At 45.5% G+C, this 21429-nt stretch overlaps 2 protein-coding genes across 2 annotated transcripts in view; both read left to right on the top strand.

Moving 5' to 3' along the window:
- Positions 1-8534, top strand: part of LOC123095658 (protein WHAT'S THIS FACTOR 1 homolog, chloroplastic) — a gene marked incomplete in the record, with an annotated part of 9688 nt that extends 1154 nt beyond the window's left edge. The window contains 4 exon segments of the mRNA XM_044517196.1: positions 1-1334; positions 3079-4087; positions 5916-7332; positions 7811-8534. Coding sequence (XP_044373131.1) covers positions 75-1223 — 1149 coding nt within the window.
- A 10358-nt stretch (positions 8535-18892) lies between these two features.
- Positions 18893-20282, top strand: LOC123095655 (probable BOI-related E3 ubiquitin-protein ligase 3). The gene is made up of 2 exons (XM_044517193.1): positions 18893-19491; positions 19580-20282. Exons 1-2 carry the CDS (start codon positions 19126-19128, stop codon positions 20123-20125), a joined length of 912 nt encoding a protein of 303 aa, XP_044373128.1. The 5' UTR covers positions 18893-19125; the 3' UTR covers positions 20126-20282.
- Positions 20283-21429: the final 1147 nt, after the last annotated feature.

The following is a 21429-nucleotide window of genomic DNA, read 5'->3' as shown; positions in this document are numbered from 1 at the left end:
CTGCTTCTTTATGCACTCCTGAATGCTCGGGACCTACACTGCCTACACAGACTTGCATTTGAGACGTAAATTCGATGAGAAGATTAGCAGAACATTTACCGTACATTTCCAGATCGATTTCCTTGATACAATTCAAGGAAATGTCCTCATTCGCTGCCGGTCATGGACGCCGTCCCAAGAAGAAGCTTTATCACCGCGAGCCTGGACTCGACAAGGCCATGGACCTCCAAAAGAAGCCCGCCCTCCTCCTCCGTCTCCGTGAGCTCATCCTGGCCCAAAAGACAGGTTCACTACTTGTACGTGACCTGGAAAAGGAGGTTGGCTTTGTCCAAAAATGGAACTTTGTTGCACTGATTGAGCGCCACCCCAATATCTTCCGTGTCTCTGGTGGAAGTACATCGCGTGAACCCATTGCTGTCATGCTTACTGAGAAGGCCAGAAATATTTCTGGTGAGGAGATCCGAGCACAGGAGCTAATGGAACCTATCTTGGTAAGAAATCTGAGGAAGCTGTTAATGATGTCCATGGACTGCCAGATCCCTTTAGAGAAGATTGAGCTCATCCAACCTGAATTGGGTTTACCAAAGAACTTCAAGGACAAGTTGATTCCAAGTTACCCTGATTTTTTTTCAATCCGTGATGTGAGAGGATTGGACCATCTGTGTCTGGAGAGTTGGGATTCTTCACTAGCAGTCACAGCACGAGAAGAACAATTGAACTTTGATGGTTTCCAAATGGAGTACAGAGGGGTTCCTAAAGATGGAAATATACTGGGTCCTTTTGCTTTCAAGTTAAAGTATCCAGCTGGATTTAGGCCCAACCGGAAGTACCTTGAGGAGGTAGTCAGGTGGCAGAAGATGGCGTTTCCTTCACCTTATTTGAATGCTAGGCGAGTGGAGCCTGCAACTCCACAGGCTCGGAAGCGATCTGTTGCTGTTCTACATGAGGTCTTAAGCTTGATAATGCAGAAACGACTGACATCTGACAAGCTAGAAGTCTTCCATAACGAGTACAGGCTGCCATGCAAGCTACTCCTTTGTTTGATAAAAAATCATGGGATCTTCTACATCACTAACAAGGGTGCAAGAAGTACCGTCTTTCTCAAGGAGGCCTACGATGATATTAATCTCATTGAGAAGTGTCCTCTGCTGAAATTCCATGATCAGTTTTCCTCTTTAATTGGACGGCCATGCTTCGACTTGAATACTCCACTGGCAGTATAGCTCGAGTACTGATTTACATGAGAAGCAAAACCATGATGTGTTCGTCTGGTGCATCTTCTTAGTTGATTGCTTGATGCTCACATATGAGCCCATTTGCACACAACAAACTATGTAAGTCCTCTGCACAATGGATGTTTCTTGCACCTTAGCTATTAAAGATAGAACTGTAAACACCAATGTCACATCTTCAAATATGAAGCGTCCCCAGGAATCAAGTTGCAGCTCAGCTGATGAAAGGTCACAGGTTCAGTTGGAATGTAGGGGTTAGGTTGAGGGATTTGAGAGGATTAACTCCAGTTGTGTAGCTTATAATTCCAAAAACAAAAAGTTACAGTATCAGTTCTGCTTTGTATTAAGATATGTAATGTTGAGTTTGCTTCTCCTGCTTGGATGACTTTCTACGTTTGACTCATAAACAATGGTCAGGCACTCATTTATCTGAAACTCTATTATTCACCCAATCTCATGTGATTCTGCTTGAAGAAGGATATTTATTACTGTTCCGCTACTTAATTTTAGAGAGTTCTGCAACGTAAACTGTGTCACACTCACACAGCCATACCACTAGATTATCTTGGTTGGTTGGATGTTTTAAATCTGTTACCAGCATTATCCCCCCTTGCATGAACTGACCATCGGTAATGATTAGTGCATTAACATGCTGGCACCTCAATCAGTCTTATTTGTTGTTTTCGCATCCATTAACGGGCAGAAGGCACCTGTAAAATGCTCCAGATGTTGTCAATTATTGAATTTGACTTCGATCTAGCACATTGATTGGTGTTCTAATTTCTGAATTTGTTGGCAATGATTATCTGTGTTCATTGTATGTGATTGTGTCCTGATGCTCGTGTCGCTGGTGACTTCAGTTATCTCCATTGGACTTGGACGGTATCATTCCCTTATCGGTCCAGTTATTTATGTATTTTAGGTGGCTTGTTTACTGTGTATTTAGGTGGCTTGCTTACTGTGTATTTTGGGTGGTCTGTTTACTGAACAAGTAGCAGGACATCCCTAGAGGTTGTTTGAGATGTCTAAGAATGAGAAATGACTTCACATGTAATTGCACATCTTACTAGATCTAATGATCGGTTGTGAATCTGGACAAATATTATTACAGGCACATGGATTCATAGACTTGCTGCTGATAGATATTGTCCTTTGTTTTGAGGTCTTCCTATATTATTAGGTTTGTTAGTATCAACTTAATTAACATAATGTGTTCCGTATGATTGAGACGTGACCCTGATTGTTTTTTTCTTCTCTTCACATCTTTTGCATTTCAGATGTCAGATTGCTTGTTTACATGGATTAAAACGCTGTGAAGAATATAAATCTGTGCTTTGTTATGGACCTGATGTTTCTGTGAAGCAACTAGTAAAGAGTATCCCTTGTGGTGCATGCAAAATTTGATTATTTGTGCTCAATCAGTGAGCATTTCGAAACATGTGCTGAACACCTGAACCATGTCTTTGCACTGTTATATGAAGTTTATTTTTTTGGATAATGGATTTTCACCATGGTTATTTGGATAGCCCTCTTAATTTTTTATCTCAGAGATGTGAAATACTGCATTGTTTAACTCACATGCTGATTATGTTTTGAAACAAACAATTGTGTGTCGTCTTAGATAACTGTAACATGTATACACAACTTCCGTTTCCACATTGAACTACTCATTTTGCATTACCACATTCATCATGTGCCCTTTGGGATACTTACTAGAAGAAGGAAGATCAGGCCTATTTCCTTGCTTCAGAAGAAAATAGAAGTCCTGCTAAGGTTTATACTGATAGCTCATGATTACACCACCACAGTCTGCATTTTGACAGTCACAACACTTTTTTTGCCGCAGATTGCCCCATTTCTGTTAAGCGAGACCAGCACACGGGATTATAATCCTCACTGGCAATTGTTCAGCGGATGGAACTCATAGAGGGTCAACTATAAGCGAAGATGGCCTACCAGTTACTGTACGATCTTTATCTAGCAGGAACAGTTATGCAGCAAGCTGGCATGAAACCTTTCTTCTCTTGTTAATATGTCAGCACAAATATTGCAATCCAGCGATAACAGTCAGTCTGTGTGTGTTGTCAGATTATTCTGTAGCGAGTCTCTGGTACTGATATTGTTTCTGTGTGATGTAGCTTTGTGTCAAAATCAGTAGGCTGTGCACCAGTCAAAGCACAGGAACAATGCAATGGAGTGCTATGATGGATTGAGCGATGGCTGAACAATGGCATCCTCCAAAAGGCTGTAGGGTAGGTGCTTGTTTAGCTCTAGCAGCGAAATCAGGGAATCACTGCTTACCGTTGATCTCGGACCGGATTCTAAGCACGCAGAGCTTTGCCGGTTTGTTACGCCAATCAATATAACCCTCAACAGGCTATTCATGGGCAGGTTTGGATCCCTTTCAGGCTAATCTTGAGTACCTGGTGATATATTTCTGCATTGAAGTGGTTGTCAACATAGAATGGTGCCTTGGTGGGGGGTGCATATATACTTATAACTCCAACACCAAGCACAGCTCTCAGTGGGATCGAATCAGACGGAACATGTGCCAAGTAAAGAAGGACCGACAAAATTGTGCACTGGTGTGGCGGCATGGAGGTGAGATGGGGGAGGCCAACTGGCCGCTGCTCAATTATATAACCCCTGAAAGTGAAGAGCATGAACAGGAGCGGTGATTGGGGTCAGATTCTGCAGACACTAAGGGGAGCACCTATGATGGTGGTCAGATGCACTGAAAGCTATATTTGGATGGGTGCTAGTGGCTTACCCAGAAAAAGTCAAGCAAATACTACAACAGATGGAGACCGAAGGCCCCCGACCCTTCTCTGATTCTGTTTGTTTTTATTCTCCTGGTATGCATTTCCAAACCATGTTATTTCCACAACTTGCACTCTGAACCTCTCTTAATGCTTTTTTTGGTTCTATTATTGGCCACCAACAGCACATGCTTTACTTGCCCTTCTGTCACTTTCAGCCTCTTTGACCCATCTGGATTTCTTTCCAATTGACGCGTCTTTCTTGTACACCAGTCTTTGCTTGCCTGTCCCTGTCCCTGAGTAGCGTTGCCCGCTCATAAACGACTTGTGTGTGTGGCTATGGGCTAGGGCCTGCCCTTTTTAAGTTGGCAACTTCCACAAAATCCACGAGTTACCACTCCTTCAGGAGCTGGCTTTGGTCGCTTGCATGGTTTTGCTGTCTCTTTCTCCGGACCCTGCCTTGACTTTAGGATCTACCACCATCTTTACTTGTCTTGCACTTTGATCCCCATAGTTAACACTAGACTTCGGCCTAAAATCTTATTTTATTCGCTGAATTAGGTAGAGTTCCAGTTCTCAGCTCTTACGGTGGGTGCATCTTCCCTTTTCTACTCCTGGGTATAGTAGGTTTTGAATGAACCTGGCTTTGAGAAGCCTCTCTGAATCGCGCCGTTCGACAGCGTCTCTTTGCTGGTCGAATGTCGCAATTAGCGTGGCCAGTCAATACCACCCCACGTTTCCATCATCATCTGCCTGGTGTCTATCCATTGGGAGTCCGACAAAGACGCACCCGATTTACGTTGTGAAATAATCTCTTTCGATTGCTTGAATGAACGTTTTGCCATCTCCATCGCCCTGGACAAACATTTGGACCATCTATCTATCAGCATCATGCTGGAGCCCCGTTTCTTCCCACTCGGTGCATAGCCAATCCACTGACTCTAGCAGCAGGCCATTTTATACTTGTCTCGTCTGAAGAAAGTAATGTGCGCGTAAATTGATGTATACGTGGAGGCGTACCCAAGCCATGTGTGATTTGGTCGGTTCAGATTTCACAATCTGAGCATGTATTTCAGGGTGCATCCAATCCAATCCAATCTCTTTGTTTGCATGTCTCGTCTCCCTGATCTTTCTTTATCAGTATCACGTCACCAGGTAGTAAAGATGTATCGAGGGGAGGTTATTCTAGCCCAATACCCAAGAAACGATTTTATTCCATGTCGACGAGACTCAGCACGAGCATCTGGAGAGGGAAATGGATCATTCCGCGCTTAGCTCATCGCCAAACCACACGCCAGCCGGGTCGACAATCAATTTAGGTCGGCATTTGATTTGAGATAGCTTCTGGCCACGTTACGCGTATGTTGTTACACCGCGTACTATGTACGTTGTAAAGAAGCAATCTGACATCTTATGCATTTCAGATGTCAGATTGCTTGTTCACATGGATAAAACGCTGCGAAGAACATAAATCTGTGCTTTATTATGGACCTGATGTTTCTGTGAAGCAACTAGTAAGAGTATCCCTTGTGGTGCATGCAAAATTTGATTATTTGTGCTCAATAAGTGAGCATGTCGAAACATGTGCTGAAGGCCTGAACCATGTTTGTGCACTGTTATTTTAAGTTTATTTGTTTTGGATAATGGATTTTCTCCATGGTTATTGGATAGCCCTCTCAATTGTTTATATCAGAAATGTGAAATACTGCAGTTTTTAACTCACGTGCTGATTATGTTTTCAAACAACTACTTATCGTCGATAGCTGTAACATGTATACGCAACTTTCGTTTCCACATTCAACTACTCATTTTGCATTACCGCATTCATCATGTGCCCTTTGGGAGACTTATGAGAAGGTTTATACTGTTATAGCCACCACCAGAGTCTGTGCGTTTTGACAGTCATAACACTTTTTTGCTGCAGATTACCCCATTTTTGTTAAGAGGGACCAACACTCATGGGATTATAACCCTCACTCAACGCATCTTTGTAATGTTAACTGGAAATTGTTCAGCGGTTGGAACTCACAGATGGTCAACTAAAAGCGAAGATGACCTACCAGTTACTGTATGATCTTTATCCAGCAGGAACAGTTATGCTGCAAGCTGTCATGAAAACCTTTCTTCTCTTGTTAATATCTCAGTACAAATATAGCAATCCAGCAATCAGGGTCAGTCTTTGTAGCATGGGTTTGATGTTGCTAGATTATTCTGTAGCAGAGTCTCTGGTACTGGTACTGTTTCTGTGTAATTCAGCTTTGTGTCAAAATCAATACGCTGGGCACCAGTCAAAGTACAGAGACAATACAATGGAGTGCTTTGATGGATCCAGCGACGGCTGAACAATTGCATCCTCCAAAAGGCAGTAGGTCAGTTGCTTGTTTAGCCCTATCAGCGAAACTGGGAAAACACTGTTTACTGTTGATCTCGGACCGGATTCGGAGCACGCAAAGCTTTACCGATTTGCTACGCCAATCGATACCCGCAACAGGCTATTCATGGGCTGGTTTGAATCCCTTTTAGACTGTCTTGAGTATGTTCTGATATTCCGGCATTGAAGTGGTTGTCAAGTTCAACATAGAATGATATTCTTGGTGGGAGATGCATATATACTTAACTCCAACGCCAAACATGGCTCTCAGTGGGATCGAATCAGATGAGCACCTGCTAAGTAAAGACGGACCGACAAAGTTGTGCATTGGTGTGGAAATCAATACGCTGTGCACCAGTCAAAGTACAGAGACAATACAATGGAGTGCTTTGATGGATTGAGCGAGGGCTGAACAATGCTATCCTCTGAAAGCCTGTAGGTTTGGTGCTTGTTTAGCTCTGAATAAAGACCGGCGAAATAGGGGAAACACTGCTTACCGTCGATCTCGGATCGGATTCTAGGCACGCAGAGCTTTGCTGGTTTGTTACGCCAATCGTTATATACCCGCAACAGGCTATTCATGGGCAGGTTTGGATCCATTTCAAGCTAATCTTGAGTACCTTGTGATATATTCCTGCATTGAAGTGGTTGTCAACATAGAATGATGCCTTGGCGGGGTATGCATATATACTTAACTCCAACTCCAACGGCAAACACAGCCCTCAGTGGGATCAAATCAGACGAGCATATGCCAAGTAAACAAGGACCGACAAAATTATGCATGGTGTGGACACATGGAGGCCCAATTATAACCCCTGAAAGTGAAGAGCATGAGCAGGAGCAGTGATTGGGACCAGATTCTGCAGACACTAAGGGAGCACCTATGATGGTGGTCATGAGCCTGGTCAGATGCACTGAAAGCTAGATTTGGTTGGCAACTTTTCTGATCATGTTTCTTCTTCTTCTCCTGGTAAGCATTATTTCTCTCTCCCTCTGCAGTAGCCCTCCAAACCATGTTATTTATTTCCACAACCTGCACTCTGGACCTCTGTTAATACTTTTTGGCTCTATTATTGGTCACCTTCAGCCTCTGTTGACCCATCTGGGTTTCCAATCGATGCGCTGCGCCTTTCTTGTACACCAGTCTTTGCTTGCCCGTCCCTGTCCCTCGGTAGCATTAGCATTGCGCGCTCCATAAACAACTTTTGTGTGTGGCTAGGGCCTGCCTTTTTTAAGTTGGCAACTTGCACAAAATCCATGAGTTGTCACTGTTTCAGGAACTGGCTTTGCTTGCTGCATGGTTTTGCTGTCCTTTTCTTTCTCCGGACCCTGCCTTGACTTTAGGAAGCTGCCATTATCTTTACTACTTGTCTTTCACTTTGATTCTCATACTAGTTACCACTTAGCACTAGATTTGGGCCTAAATCTTATTTTATTTGCCGAATTAGGCAGGGTTCCAGCTTCTTGCAGCTTATCGGTCCAGTAACATCATTGGCCTCTCCATTTCTGATGAATGTCTCCATTGGCTCTCAGCTTTCACGGTGGGCACGTCTTCCCTTTTGTACTCTTGGGTGTGGTAGGTTTTCAAACTCTAGTAAATTCGGCATTGAGTAGGTTCTCTGAATTTTCCTTTGCTGGTCGAACGTCGCAATTCTCTTGGGTGCCTATCCATTAGGGGTCCGACAAAGCACCCCATTTACGTCGTGAAACAAATCTCTTTCGATCGCTTGAATGAACAAATTGGCGCTTAGCACTAAGCAAAGAAATCCTGATTTGAACACCAGGAGCCGCTCGGATCGGCCGTCTCCGTCGCCCCGGACAAACATTTGGACCATCTATCTGTCCATCAGCGTCGCGCGTCATACGTACATGGCCTCTACTACTGACCCTAGCAGCAGGCCATTTTTATGCTTGTCTCATCCGAAGAAAGCAATGTGTGCGTGTAGGCGTGCACTGATGATGCTAGCCATGGTGTGATTTGGTTGGTTCAGATTTCGCAATCTTGGTTTTCCCTCGAGAAAATAAAAAGATTTCGCAATCCTGGCATGCTATTGAGGGGGCCTGTCCCTCGATCTGCATCCAGTTTCTTTGGTTGTTTGTTTGTGTGTCTCCATGATCTTTCTTTATGTGTAGCATGTCACCGGGTAAAGACGAGACGTATCCAAGGGAGGTTATTCTAGTTTTGTTCCATGTGGATCAATGGGACTGAGCACGAGCATCTGGAGAGGGGAATGGATCGTTCCACGTTTAGCTCATCATCGCAACCCGGAGCCGGCCTGCTTCTAGGAGCTGTATGTGTTTGGAGTTTGTTGCCTGCCATGCGTTTGGTCCCTCACATTCTTTACTGCCTCACGTTCTTTTCATGCGCTCCTGTCAAAATTACTGGCCATTGGGACTGTCGACCAGAGATGGCATTCATTCATCTCCGGGTCAATTTTGTGGCGCGGGGCACAAAACGGAGAACGGAAGTTGGGTCAACGTCGTGCTGACTCGCAGCATCGGCATGAGCACGTACTACACAGGATGCATCATCTCAGCAGCATCTAGTGCTAGGATAATTTTGTACAAACAGGTTTGTTGACTGCCCTTGGTGTTGTGATCCGTCCGAGCGAGCCTGACTGACGCCAAGGGACTGCCCAGGCCCCGACCTAGCTAGCTAGCTCCTTTCGGCACCACCACGGCACAGAGCTGACCTCCCTTTTGGCTTTTGCGATGGACGGCACAGGCAAAGCATCTCGTTCTCAGTTATATCTAGTAGGACCTTCCCATCACGCCCACATGGACGGATGGCATCTCGTTCTCAGTTATATCTACTACCTATCCATCCCCGTGCTGTGCGTTAGGACGGGACCAGCGGTGCAACAGGACTGCAGATAGATAGATAGATTGATGTACGATGACATCGTGGCCAGCCAACTCGATCTCACAAGTTTCTTTTCACCTTTCAAGGAGGTGTTGTGTGTGAGCCTTTCGAAAAGAAAGAAAGAAAGAAAGGTGGCGTGTGAGCGAGAGCGAGCATGATCGGGACAAGAATATGTTTTGGTCTGATGATGCCAAATCGCCGAGAACCCCTTGACGTGGAGAGCATGCACGGGCACAAATAATAAAGGGACACCCGTAGTACATCAGTATTGTTTCTGTGATTATCATTCTTGGCTTTTGCGAGGGAGCTCTAGTGCAGGAATCCATGGGGTGATCTCCACAACCACTTTCCCGCCCGGCCGAGTCAGATCTGCTGCTTGTATAGCTCTCTTTTGTTTATAACCTCTCTTTGTTCCTCCCTTTTCCCAACATGCATTTCCTAGTCGTTCTTGTTCAACCTTCTCGCGTCGTCGTCCTCCATTGATTAGGTTATCGTGATGAGTTTTCTTCCTTTTCTTGGCACTGGATCATCGGAGTGGGGGCGAGCGGATAGATAATACGGCTAGGGTCGATGGGAACAATAATGGAGCCACGGAATTTTGTGAGTTGAGGACTGCGTACTGTGCTACTGCGTGTCTGCTAGGCTACGATCTATTATCTACACATGCTGGGTGGGAGATCGGCAATGGCTTTTAGTCTCAGCCTCTCTGGTTTCCTTTAATTGTTCGCCTCTTTCTCTCGTTCTTTCGTTATCCCGATTCCTTGTCCCATTTTCCATGGCAAATGCAGGAAAGCAGAAGCGATTCCGTTGGCAAATCAAAGTGGAGGCAATGGGGACACTAGCTACAACGATTGATTGATGGATGCTGCCGCGTGGCCGTACGGTCTTCTTCGCATCGAAATGATTGATGATGACATGATAACTACGATAATCTTGTAGCACAAGCTTTTTTGGGGGGGTATAACCTTCATTCCATTGGGGCTACTTCAGAATTCATTTTCTCAAAGAAAATAAAATTACTTCATAGTCACAGGGCATTAAGACACTGTACACAAAAGAAAGAAAACACATGGCACTGAGACATTTTTGCTATTGTGGAGAGCAATACTGGTCACTGGTACTAGCTAGCCCACCATCCCATGTATGTGCATCTCAGTCAGCAATGGAAAATTAAAGGTGGATATATAGGGTGAGTGCCGTGGTGTTTGTTCATGACCGTGCTCTCACAAATCACAATCACAAAGCAGGCTGATCTGCTTCTGTCACATTGAGCGCATGGCTGATATATAAAACTTTGGGATAATCCCTAGCTTTCTATAGCCTCCCGTGCATGCACCAACGCTAGCTACTAGCTCGATCAGTAGATCCAAAAAGGCTAGTTAGCGCGTAGCATATATACAGCCAGGAGAACAAATCTTTGCCATCTTTGCCATGTTGGTTCCGTGTGGGGGTGTAGTAGAAGCTAGTAGTAGCTCGTATGCCATTTGTGCAGCACTAAACCAAAGGCTCGATCAAGTTCAAGTAGGAACTAGCTAGTAGGAACAAAAGATATCGCTTGCTTTCGTGGAGCAAAAATTCCTCCCATCAACCTTTTCTATTGTCCAACGATGTTCCTGTCTCTTTCCTTTCCTTTCACCCATACATTCACCTTTCGACTGAAGATAGGAAATGGGCCCTTCTAATTGCATTAGGTTTAGATGTGACGCTTGTTGGAAAGAAAAAACAAGATTGGTGCCAATGTTTGGTGAATTTTCGCTTTGTGAAATGCCATTCACCTGCAACCGCTTAGTTTTCAACTGGCTTGTCTGGTCGAATGGCGTAACTAATCGTCTCATTTTCCATGCAAACCTCTCCCTCTGAAAAAAGTCACGCCTGATAAAAATGAGTATGCGATGACAGGTGTTGAATTGTGCTTCCTCTGTTCCTAAATAGATGATGGCTTCCTCGAAAACATTCAGCCAAACTTTTTCTAACTTTAACTAATAACATATAAAAGTTTGGATTCGTAAAGTGAAAACATATAATTGGATTTTTCATGGAAAACATTTCTATAACTTTTTTTTGCTGGCCAAAGATGTATTTTAAGAGGAGTGTCCTTGTCTAAAACGCCATTTGCTTACAAACAGGCTGCGTCTAAAGATTTTGCATACTTAACTGAGGCCAACTTCTCTCCACCTTCTCTTTTCTATCTACATATGGCCGAATCCACAAAGCCAATTGCACACTAAGCTAGAATAACCAAGCTTTGGCAGCTAACCCATGCATCCAACCAACCAGCAAACCACACGTATGACCACTGAAAAATCTTGAGAGGGACAAGAGCCTTTTCAGTAGCAGTTAGCACTGGCTCCTTTATGCCTCCCCAGCCTTCTAATTTATTTCGCTACCACTCCAGATAAGTGGAGGAATCACGCTATGAGGTTGACTGGCGAGAAGTGGACACGCGCGAAGAAAAAGTCTTGCTACCATGAGTGATTGTGGACACACGCACGTACATAGCGATAGGGTGACAGCTGGCGGTTAACCATATCTCGGTTATCTTTTTGCTTGTGCGATTAAAGGGGTCGGCGAATCACAAGCATCGGGACAAATGTGCATGGACCTTGTGGTCTCTCACAACCGTGACACCTAGAGGAGCCCGAAAGGCAACCAGGAAAATGACGACATGCATCCGGGTATAAGTATTGCGTGGTAATACCGTGTGCTCATTTGTTGATGATATTGACATGCTGGTGTATTTGTTGATGATATTGACATGCTAATATATTTAATTTAGTCGACAACATTTCCACTTCGGCAAAGGAAGTTGGAGATAATACAGACTCACTTATTGATGCATATTTGTTGATGCATATGGCTATTGGTATGAAAAATGAAAGTTAGCCAATACGACACCTGCTAACCACTCTGCGCGAAAGGAAAATTAGAAAGGACCATGGAAGGAGCATGAAAGTAAACTTCTAGCCCTCATTTGTGAGGTAGAAATGGCTTGTTTAATTTCGTTGCAGTAAAAAAAAAACCTTTCATTTTAGCGCTTAGATGATGTGACTGTTCTGTGTCCTATTTCATTCTGAGTAATGGAGCGGGGAGGCCGCGTGGTGGCCTCCTGTTTGTCTGAAGAAAAAACACACACACTTATGAGTGCTATTTGTTGATGCATTATACTAGCTATTGGTATGAAAATGGAAGCCAACTGATATGACATCAGGTGTGCTAACCACTCTGCCTGAAAGGAAGACCACAAAGGACTATGAAAGGAATGCTCTTAATTGGGTGATCTTGTAGTATTTTCCATTGAAAGAAGGAAAACTTGAAGAGAAAAGGTTTCATTTTTCTTAATGATTGATTGTATTTGGTGTTGATAACTATCTATCTCCAAATTTTCCGAGGTGATAGCTGAGGGGCACCGCATCATCACTCGGAAGTCGTAAAACAAACAAGGGAGGAGATGCCATCATTTTAGCAGCTAACCGATACATCCAAGCAACCACCAAACGACATGTATGACCGCTAAAAAATCTTGGGATGGACAAGAGCCTTTTCAGTAGCAGTTAGCACTGGCTCCTTTATGCCTCCCCCGCCTTTTAATTTATTTTGCTACAACTTCAGATAAATGGAGGAATCGCTCTAATGAGGTTGATGGGGGAGAAGTGGACACGCGAAAAGAAAAGGTCGTGCTACCATGAGTGACCACACACACACACACACACACACATCGATTGGGTGATGGCTGACGGTTAACCATATCTCAGTTATCTTTTTCCCAGTTGTGCGATTAAAGGGGGGCGGTGAATCACAAGCGTCTGTGCTGAATGGGACAAATGTGCATGGACCTTGTGGTTTCTCACAACTGTGACACCTAGAGGAGCCCGAAAGGCAACCGGGAAAATGACGGAATGCATCCGGGTATTCATACTGCGTGGCAATATCATGTGGCCCCCGGGTGTCAAATCGGTGTCTATCTTCTACATGTCGATGATATTGACATGTTGATCTAATATTTAGTTTAGTCGACAACATTTCCATTTTGGCAAAGGGAGCTAGAGATAAAATGCACGCACTTATTGCTACCTAGTTGTGGATGCGTATGGCTCTTGGTGGTATGAAAATGGACCCAACCGATATGACACCAGGTATGCTAACCACTCTGTGTGAAAGGAAACTAGGAAGGATTGCGAAAGGGGCGTTCTTAATTGGACGATCTTATACGTGTAGTTCGAATAAAAAAATCTATTGAATCATGTTTAGTACTTAATTAATTGTATTCGGTGTTGATAACTATGTATTTCCAAATCGTCCATGGTGGCAGTTGAGCGGTACCGCATCATTACTCAAAATTCAAAAAAAAAACGAGGGAGGAGGTACCATCATCTTAGGTGTCGACATAACAAGATGGTCTTGTATCCCTTTTAAGAAAAGGTCATGTATGACTGAAAACTTCAAGCCTACAATTCTCTAAGCTAAGTTGTCCCAATACCGAAGCAGGTGTGCTGAATTTTAGCCACCAAATCATTTTTAAACATCCAAATGGAAGAGAGAAAATAGAAATCAATGGCCATGTAAATAAAGCTTGATATGATATGGTTGCTGCTTTGCTGGTATCTGCCTAGCTGGTTCCCCTTTTCCAAAACAGGACTAAATCTCAAGTCAAACATGCATAAGTTTTTTTTAAACATCATGTATCCAAACCCGGACGTCCATGTATATATGAAATAATCTTGAGGACGTCCATGTATATATTAATACGTATCGCGTGGCAATACCGTATGCTCATTTGTTGATGATATTGACATGGTGATATATTTGTTGATGATAATGACATGCTGATATAGTATTTAGCTTAGTCGACAACATCTCCACTTCAGCAAAGGAAGGCGGAGGTAAATTACACGCACTTATTGGTGCCAATTTGTTGATGTGTATGGCTATTGGCATGAAAATGGAAGCCAACCGATATGACACCAGGTGTGCTAACCACTCTGCCCGAAAGGAAAATCAGAATGGACTGTGAAAGGGACGCTCTTAATTGGATGATCTTGTATGTGCAGTTCAAATCATTTTTTTTCCTGTAGAATCATTATGTTAGTAGTTAATTAATTGTATTCGGTGTTGATAACTATCTACCTATTTCCAAATCGTCTGAGGTGACAGTTGAGGGGCAGCACATCATAACTAGCTCGGAAAACAAACGAGGGAGGAGTGGCATCATTTTAGAAGTCGGCATCACGAATGGTCCTGTGTGAATGAATGAAAACTTCTAGCTGGCCTACACGTCTCTGAGCTAAGCTGTCCCAATGCCGAAGCAGGTGTACTGAATTTTAGCCACCAAACCATTTCTATTTCTCGAGCTAACGTGCGATTTAAACAAATGGAAGCGGGAATAATACATGTCAATTGCCATGTAAAAAATTTGCTTGATGTGACATCGTTGCTGGCATCAGCTAATACAAGCTGGTTCCCTTGTTCCAAAACAAGACTAAATCTCAGCTCAATCGTGCATGTATATTTAAACACCATGTATCCAAACCAAGGCGTCCATGCATATAAAATGAGAGCATCAGCTTGTTGATGCTCTCATTTTGTATGTTGATGTGTTGAAATGTCATGCCAATAGATGATGTATATGTACTATGGATTGATTGAGGAGTACGTACGCAGCTTATCTAGTCGCTGCATAGATTAACCCCCATTATCCAGCTCGATCGATCAGTGCCAAAACTTGGTCAGATCTGACTCGGTTCTGCAGATGAGAAACTAAATTAAACTAGGGAACAAGCAGCGCTGAGTTTGATGCGCCGGAACGGTCCAAGGAGGGGTTGTGCAGATGAGGTGAACTCTCCAAGCCTCACATATCCTAGACTAGACTAGACTAGAGTTCCATCGCGAAAGAAAAGAAAGAAGTCATGGTGGAGTTAGCCGCCTCGACGTTCGTATACTTGTCAGCTTGTGATAACACACACGTGAGTGGTGTCATCTTGCCTTAGGTTTCTCTCTGTTAATTAAGCGTAAACAACAGGAATTTGCATCAAACATTGCTTGACACCGTTGAGAAAACAAAGAACTGTAGCAGGATGAGCATTTAAGTGGGTGAATTCTTTTTTATTGAGAAAACAATATCCAATCGTATGAAAACCCTATAGGGTTCCTCTGCCTCCCGGGCCGGTTCGCCTCGTCTTTGATGACCTTAGGGCCATCGCGGCACGATGGATCCCGGCCCTTGCTGACGGGAGGGCTCTGTTTTTTTTTTCTTCTTTTTTTGAGTTTTTATAGGGTTTGTATCATGCTCAGGAAGGCTAGACGGCGGCGGCTTCTTGAAGGTGGAATAAGGTTCCCTGCCTAGCCCTCTTCCGGCGGTGTGCCTAGCGTCGACGGTGGGCGTGTGGAGGTGTGACATTAAATCTGACCCAGGCCGGAGATCACCGGATGGGACCTTGGTGGCGGAGTGGAGTGGCTAGCGTTTGGTTCGGGAAACGGATGGGGTCTAATATATGTGAGATCGGGTGGACAAGTGTGGGCCAGGTCCAACCTTGCGGCCGGACGCGCCCGAGCGCGTCTGGCCTAACCTGTATTTACTCTATATCATGGTTTTTGAGTCGCTGATTAGTCACTGTATAGTCGCCGACTAATCGTCAAGTCGTTTTCCAAAAATCAGGGCAACTCGCGACTATACAGCGGCTTATGGCGACTATACAGCGACTTATGGCGACTATACAGCGACTTTCGTCGACTATACGCTGAGCCGCAGGGCTCGCGGCGACTCGCCAAGTCGCGACTCAAAAACCTTGTTCTATATGTAGACTAGATATGAGGGGTGCCGGCGAGCCTAGATGTTTGAGGTCAGTTTGAGATGCCCCGTCTGTGTCAGGTTTTTTACCAAGTTACGGAGCCGTTCCCCCGAGCGTTTGAAGAAGTCTAACAGTACCGGCCCCAAGCGCGTGACATGGCAAGTGCCACGTCGCCGGCCGCGCGTCTGTCCAGATCGATCGGTCGCGCCGGAACCAAGTGCCACCGCGATGCACGTGGAGCTATTCGCGCGGCGCCCGGCCGTCCGATCATCTCTCCCGTCCGCATGCATGCGTTTCCTTGAAAGCTGCTCCGTTCCTTCTCTTTCCCCGCTCTCGCTGCGTGCATCAGCTGTCTTGTCCCTCTTCTTTTCTCTTTTCTAGAAGAAAAGAAGCCGAAACGTCTCCGTGAAATTATCCGCGTGCTCAGCACAGAGGTCCGTCCATTGGAGATCTCCCTAAAAATGGTCTATGGTAATAAGAATAATAAGAGATTAATGAACGGAAAGCGAGAACTGCAATCGACTGATTAATTTCAGTGCTATCCGGATACATATAGCGATTCGGTTCGCTGATTGTTCGGTCGTTCGCTATTGCTCTCCAAAGATAGATATGCGCGTACGTTAATGTTGTTTTGGCCTTCCGCAAAAAAAAAAAGTTAAGGCCTAGTTTGGCAACACGGTTTTTTCAAAACCATGGTATCTGGAAACCGCGGTATTCTAATGTGTGGGCAATGAATACTTTGGTTTCTAAAAGCCGCGGTTTTTCTCAGTTTTAGTAAAACTATAGAGATGTTTGGCAAGTGCAGTTTTTCTTAGTTTCTCGGTTTTGACCACTCGTTGCGGGGATGATCCTAGATATAGCTAGCTGAACCAAATTGAGCTACGTCAAAGGAGTTATACAACGACCTGATCAGCTTGTGCTAATTAATGGCCGCTGCATATATGCCTATAGCCTTTCATGCACGCGAACATCCTTTAGATGCTACTTCCTCCGTTCCTAAATATAAGTCTTTTGTAGAGATTCCACTATGAACCACATACGGATGTATATAGATGCATTTTTAGTGTAGATTCATTCATTTTGTTTCGTATGTAGTCCATCTAGTGAAATCTCTACAAAGACTTATATTTAGGAACAGAGGGAGTAGGATATGTTGTTGAGTAATCTTGTTTCTTTGGCCACATGGAATCAATCGGCTAGCTAGCTTAGCCGGATGTGTATAACTTTACTCCAAGTATCAATTGATCTACTCCAGGGTGTAAGCCTTCGCTAAATCTTTTGTATCTGTACACACCACATCTGATAAGATTGAACGTCTAGTACTAGCTAATGTACGGGCTGCTTTCTGTTGCACTAGAACAATAGTCAACGATTGAAGCAGAGTAGTAAAGTTTCCCATGTGGTAATCTTGATTTGCTGGCTGCAGAAGAGATGGAGGAATGATGGGTGAGGAGGACCCGAAGAAGATAGACTTGAGCTAGCGTTTCTCAGTTTACAAAAAAGAGGTCGAGACCTCTTTTTTAGATACAGCAAAAAAACCATGGTTTTAGATATACCACGGTTTGTAAAACTAAAGTATTTGTCGAAGCCAAACACGTCAAAGTATTTAAAACTGAGGTTTCTACAAAAACCATGGTATTCTCCTAAAACTCCAAAAATACTGAGCAGCCAAACACAGCGTAATGTTTTGACCGTTTGTTATTTTATTATTCTTTTTTAAATGTTTTTTGCCAAAGATACTCTTGGGTGTTTGTACAGTGGATGTGTGATGAGCTGGCATGCTGATCTGCGTCGTATTTGTACAGCTGTACAAGCCATGTTTTTTTTTGAACACCTGTACAAGCCATGTACTGTATTTGAATGGCTGGTGGTCGGTTCTATTTTGGTGCCGACAGCTTTTAAGGTCATGTATATCCCGCAATTGAAGACGACCGACGAAGACGATAATACCTACGTACCCTAGAATTCTGGCAGTAGAGATCTTTTTTGGAAATCAAATTAAACCAAAAGCTGTCGTGCGTACGTACTTTCCGTCCAAATTAAACGTACAGATCGATCGGCCGGATTTGGACCGATGTATACAGGCAAGAGTCAATTACTCTAGCTCATTCACTTCCTTGCTAATTTTGAGCCCCCGTCTCTGCCTCTACTACGCTGTAATTTACTCCCTTGTTATTTTCCTATATATTCCCCCTAAAAAAACCTGTCTACAGCTAGCCAGCCAAAAAAAACGCCTAATATATATCTCAGCACATCAAGTACGTGCATGCAGATGCAGTGGCGTGCATGAACGTACGCGCCAAAACGCATGCATGCATGCAGTTTCCTTCTCCTTCTTCTCCGAATTGCCCTCCGCTAACCACGGCGCTTTACCAAGTCCGGAGGGAGGGAAGCGCGTGGTAATTTGTGTTGTTCGGTTGTGGGTTTCCTTACACCCCAAGATTCGTGCGGCAGCAGATCAAAGCAGCCTCAACGACGCCTGCTGATTTGGCGCCACGACATGCTAACTTAAACGACGACGACGACGACGATGATCTGGTCTCCTTTTGCAAGATCAGCAAACAGAAGCCAGCATGAATATATGCATGCGTTGGTTGCAGACTCTTGTGTAGTATAAGGTAACACGCGGCGAATATATATATATATATTCTTGGTTTCTAGCTAGGAGAGCACTCCGAATTAAGTCGAATTATTGAAGGGGGAGAGGTTGATTGAAACGGAAGGCATAAATAAAAGGAAATCGCCCCTGAAAACGAGAAGGATAATCGGGGGTCAATCTCATCGTCTGTTGCTCACTCGAGGCCGAGGCCCGGCCATCAAACGTGGACGCCAACCAAAACCCACCCCGCCCGGTCACGCACCATAAATACTCGGCTGCCTGCCATCCGAGGGCGGGACGGACCTCCTTGTTTCTTTCCTCGCCACCCCGGCCACGCTGCCCATCCATCCATCGCCGATCCATCCATGACCTCACCTCCCACTTCTGACTAACTCCGGGGACGCATCGCCATCGCCTTGGCTGCCTGTGTTTATATAGAGGCACGTCCCCGCGGCCTGCCAGTGCCAGGAGCAGACCGCGCGCGCGCCCCGTCCCCGGCCTTTGCATCGCCAAGCCATGGCCGTGGACCTGCAACGCCTGCGCCACATGCTGCTCGCCAACCGGCCGGGCGCCTCGGCCGCCGCCATGCCTGCGAGCGGGCCTTGTTACGGCGCCGCGGTGACGGGCCAGCAGCTTGGGTGCCAGCCGTACGCAGACATCTTCACGCCGCCGCCGACGATGTCGGCCGCGGATCAGTACTCGGAGTTGTTGGCGCTGGCCGCGGCTGATCTGGCGAGGAAGGGCGACGGCGCCCAGGAAATGACCTCCGGCAACAAGCGGAGGCGCGTCGACGAGGGGGCGTCCTCGTCGGTGCTCGGCGAAGTTCTTGCGGCCCACGCGCAACAGCAGGCCGTCGCCGTCGACCACATCCTGCACAGACATGTAAGTCCCGTGACCAAATTAATCGCCGCGTTTGATCAGGATTTTCTGGCCTTTGTTTGTTGTTAACGGTGGTGGATGCATGATGCAGGCGAGAAAGATGTGGGCTGCTCTGGCGGAGCAGAGGCGGAGCCACCTGCGGTTGATCGTGTCCACCGTGGAGGCCAGGGCGGCGAAGCGGCTCAAGGCCAAGGACGAGGAGATCGAGCGGGTCCGGGGCATGAACTGGGCGCTGGAGGAGCGCCTCAGGAGCCTCTACATGGAGGCTCAGATGTGGCGCGACGTCGCGCAGTCCCACGAGGCCGCGGCCAGCGTGCTCCGCGCCGACCTGCAGCGGGTGCTCGACGCGCAGGCGGTCCGCGGCGGTGCCGGTGGCGACGGCGACGGTCAGGACGACGCCGAGTCGTGCTGCTGGGGGGAGAACCAGGTGCCCGTCTGCGCGGAGGAGGAGGCCGAGGTGGGCACGCCGGCCACGACGGGAGTCGGAAGGTGCAAGGGGTGCGGCGAGGGCGCGGCCGTCGTGCTGCTGCTGCCGTGCCGGCACCTCTGCGTGTGCGCGCCGTGCGCGGCATCGGCGCAGGCGTGCCCGTCGTGCGGATGCGCCAAGAACGGCAGCGTCTGCGTCAACTTTTCGTGATGCGGGAGGAATAGTTTTAGAGTAGGGTCGACTTTTCTTGGCTTTATTTTCTTCATCCTTTTTTTCTGTTCCCCTTCTTTTGTTCAGTTTAGCTTTTTGCTCAAACTGTTGGATCAGTTGTTCAACAAGAAGAAAAAACTGTCCGTAGTATTGCATATCAATGCTTCAAATTAAATACATAGATTAGAATTTGAACAGGATATTTGGGCTGCGACCAAGGGGGTTCGCGGCGACTTAGGTGAGCGGTGGGAGATGGCATAATCAGACACGTGGAGACATTAGCGACAAGGAGATGACATCTACGAGACTACGACTATGGTGGAGGGGCGAGAAACGAGCGCAAAAGGTAAAGAGGGCGAGCGCCGCTTGTCGTCGCATTCGAGAAATGGGTGGATGGGCCTGGTGGTGCGATTTAGAAATTGGTGGATTGGCTACTGCTAGGGTTTAGAGATCTAGACAACTGGGAAGTGGGGTGAAGATAGAGCCCGATTCAGATCCAACGGTCCAAAGATTGATTTGAGTTTATAGAAAGTTTGCTCGGCTGGCAAAAGGTTTATTGCCCAAATTCACACAAACGACTATACGGAAGGCCATTGAATTGCATTCATGAGGGGAGAAAGAAGGTGTCCGTTTCCTAGCGGTGCGTGTGGCGATAGGCTGGCTAGGTTTAAGGTTTAGAGGTCTAGTAAAAGCGAGATACGAACCATATTCAGGTTTAAGCTAAGTTATCTCTAATAAAATGAAATGAACTACGTAGATTAGAATCTGAATAATAAGGGGGTTTGCGGCGACTTAGGTGAGTGGTGGGATATGGTGGAGATAGCTTAAGCAGACGCTTGGAGGCATGAGAGGCAAGGAAATGACATCTACAACTATGGTAGAGGGGCGAAACATTAGGGCAAGAAGGATAGATGGCGAGTGCCACTTGGCGACGCGTTTGAGAAATAGGTGGATGGGCTAGTTTATGGTTTAGGGATCTAACCAGGGAAGCGGGGTGAAGATAGGAACACGATTTAGATATAAATATTTGAATTTATAGAAAATTTACTTGGTTGGAAAAAGTTGGTTACCTAAATTCATACACAAGACTATATGGAAGGCATTTAATTGCATTCATGAGGGGGTGAAGAAGGTGACCATTTCTAACAGCGCATCTGGCGATAGACTGGCTAGGTTAAGGTCCATAGGTCTAGCGAAAGGGAGATAAGAACCGAATTCAGGCTTAAGCTATATAGGCTATCACCAGTAAATTGAAATTAATTGCATATATTATAATTTGAATAACATATATGGGTTGCGTCCAA

Source organism: Triticum aestivum, chromosome 4D, assembly GCF_018294505.1.
Source record: "Triticum aestivum cultivar Chinese Spring chromosome 4D, IWGSC CS RefSeq v2.1, whole genome shotgun sequence".
NCBI classification, from domain to species: domain Eukaryota; kingdom Viridiplantae; phylum Streptophyta; class Magnoliopsida; order Poales; family Poaceae; genus Triticum; species Triticum aestivum.
This window is presented reverse-complemented; position numbering and strand designations above follow the sequence as displayed.

What these genes read in the sequence shown, in the direction of transcription:
- LOC123095655 (XM_044517193.1), top strand. Translation starts at nt 19,126, where the DNA reads ATGGCCGTGGACCTGCAACGCCTGCGCCACATGCTGCTCGCCAACCGG. An exon ending in ACCACATCCTGCACAGACAT is followed by an intron (nt 19,492 to 19,579) that starts GTAAGTCCCGTG and finishes TGCATGATGCAG; the next exon opens with GCGAGAAAGATGTGGGCTGC.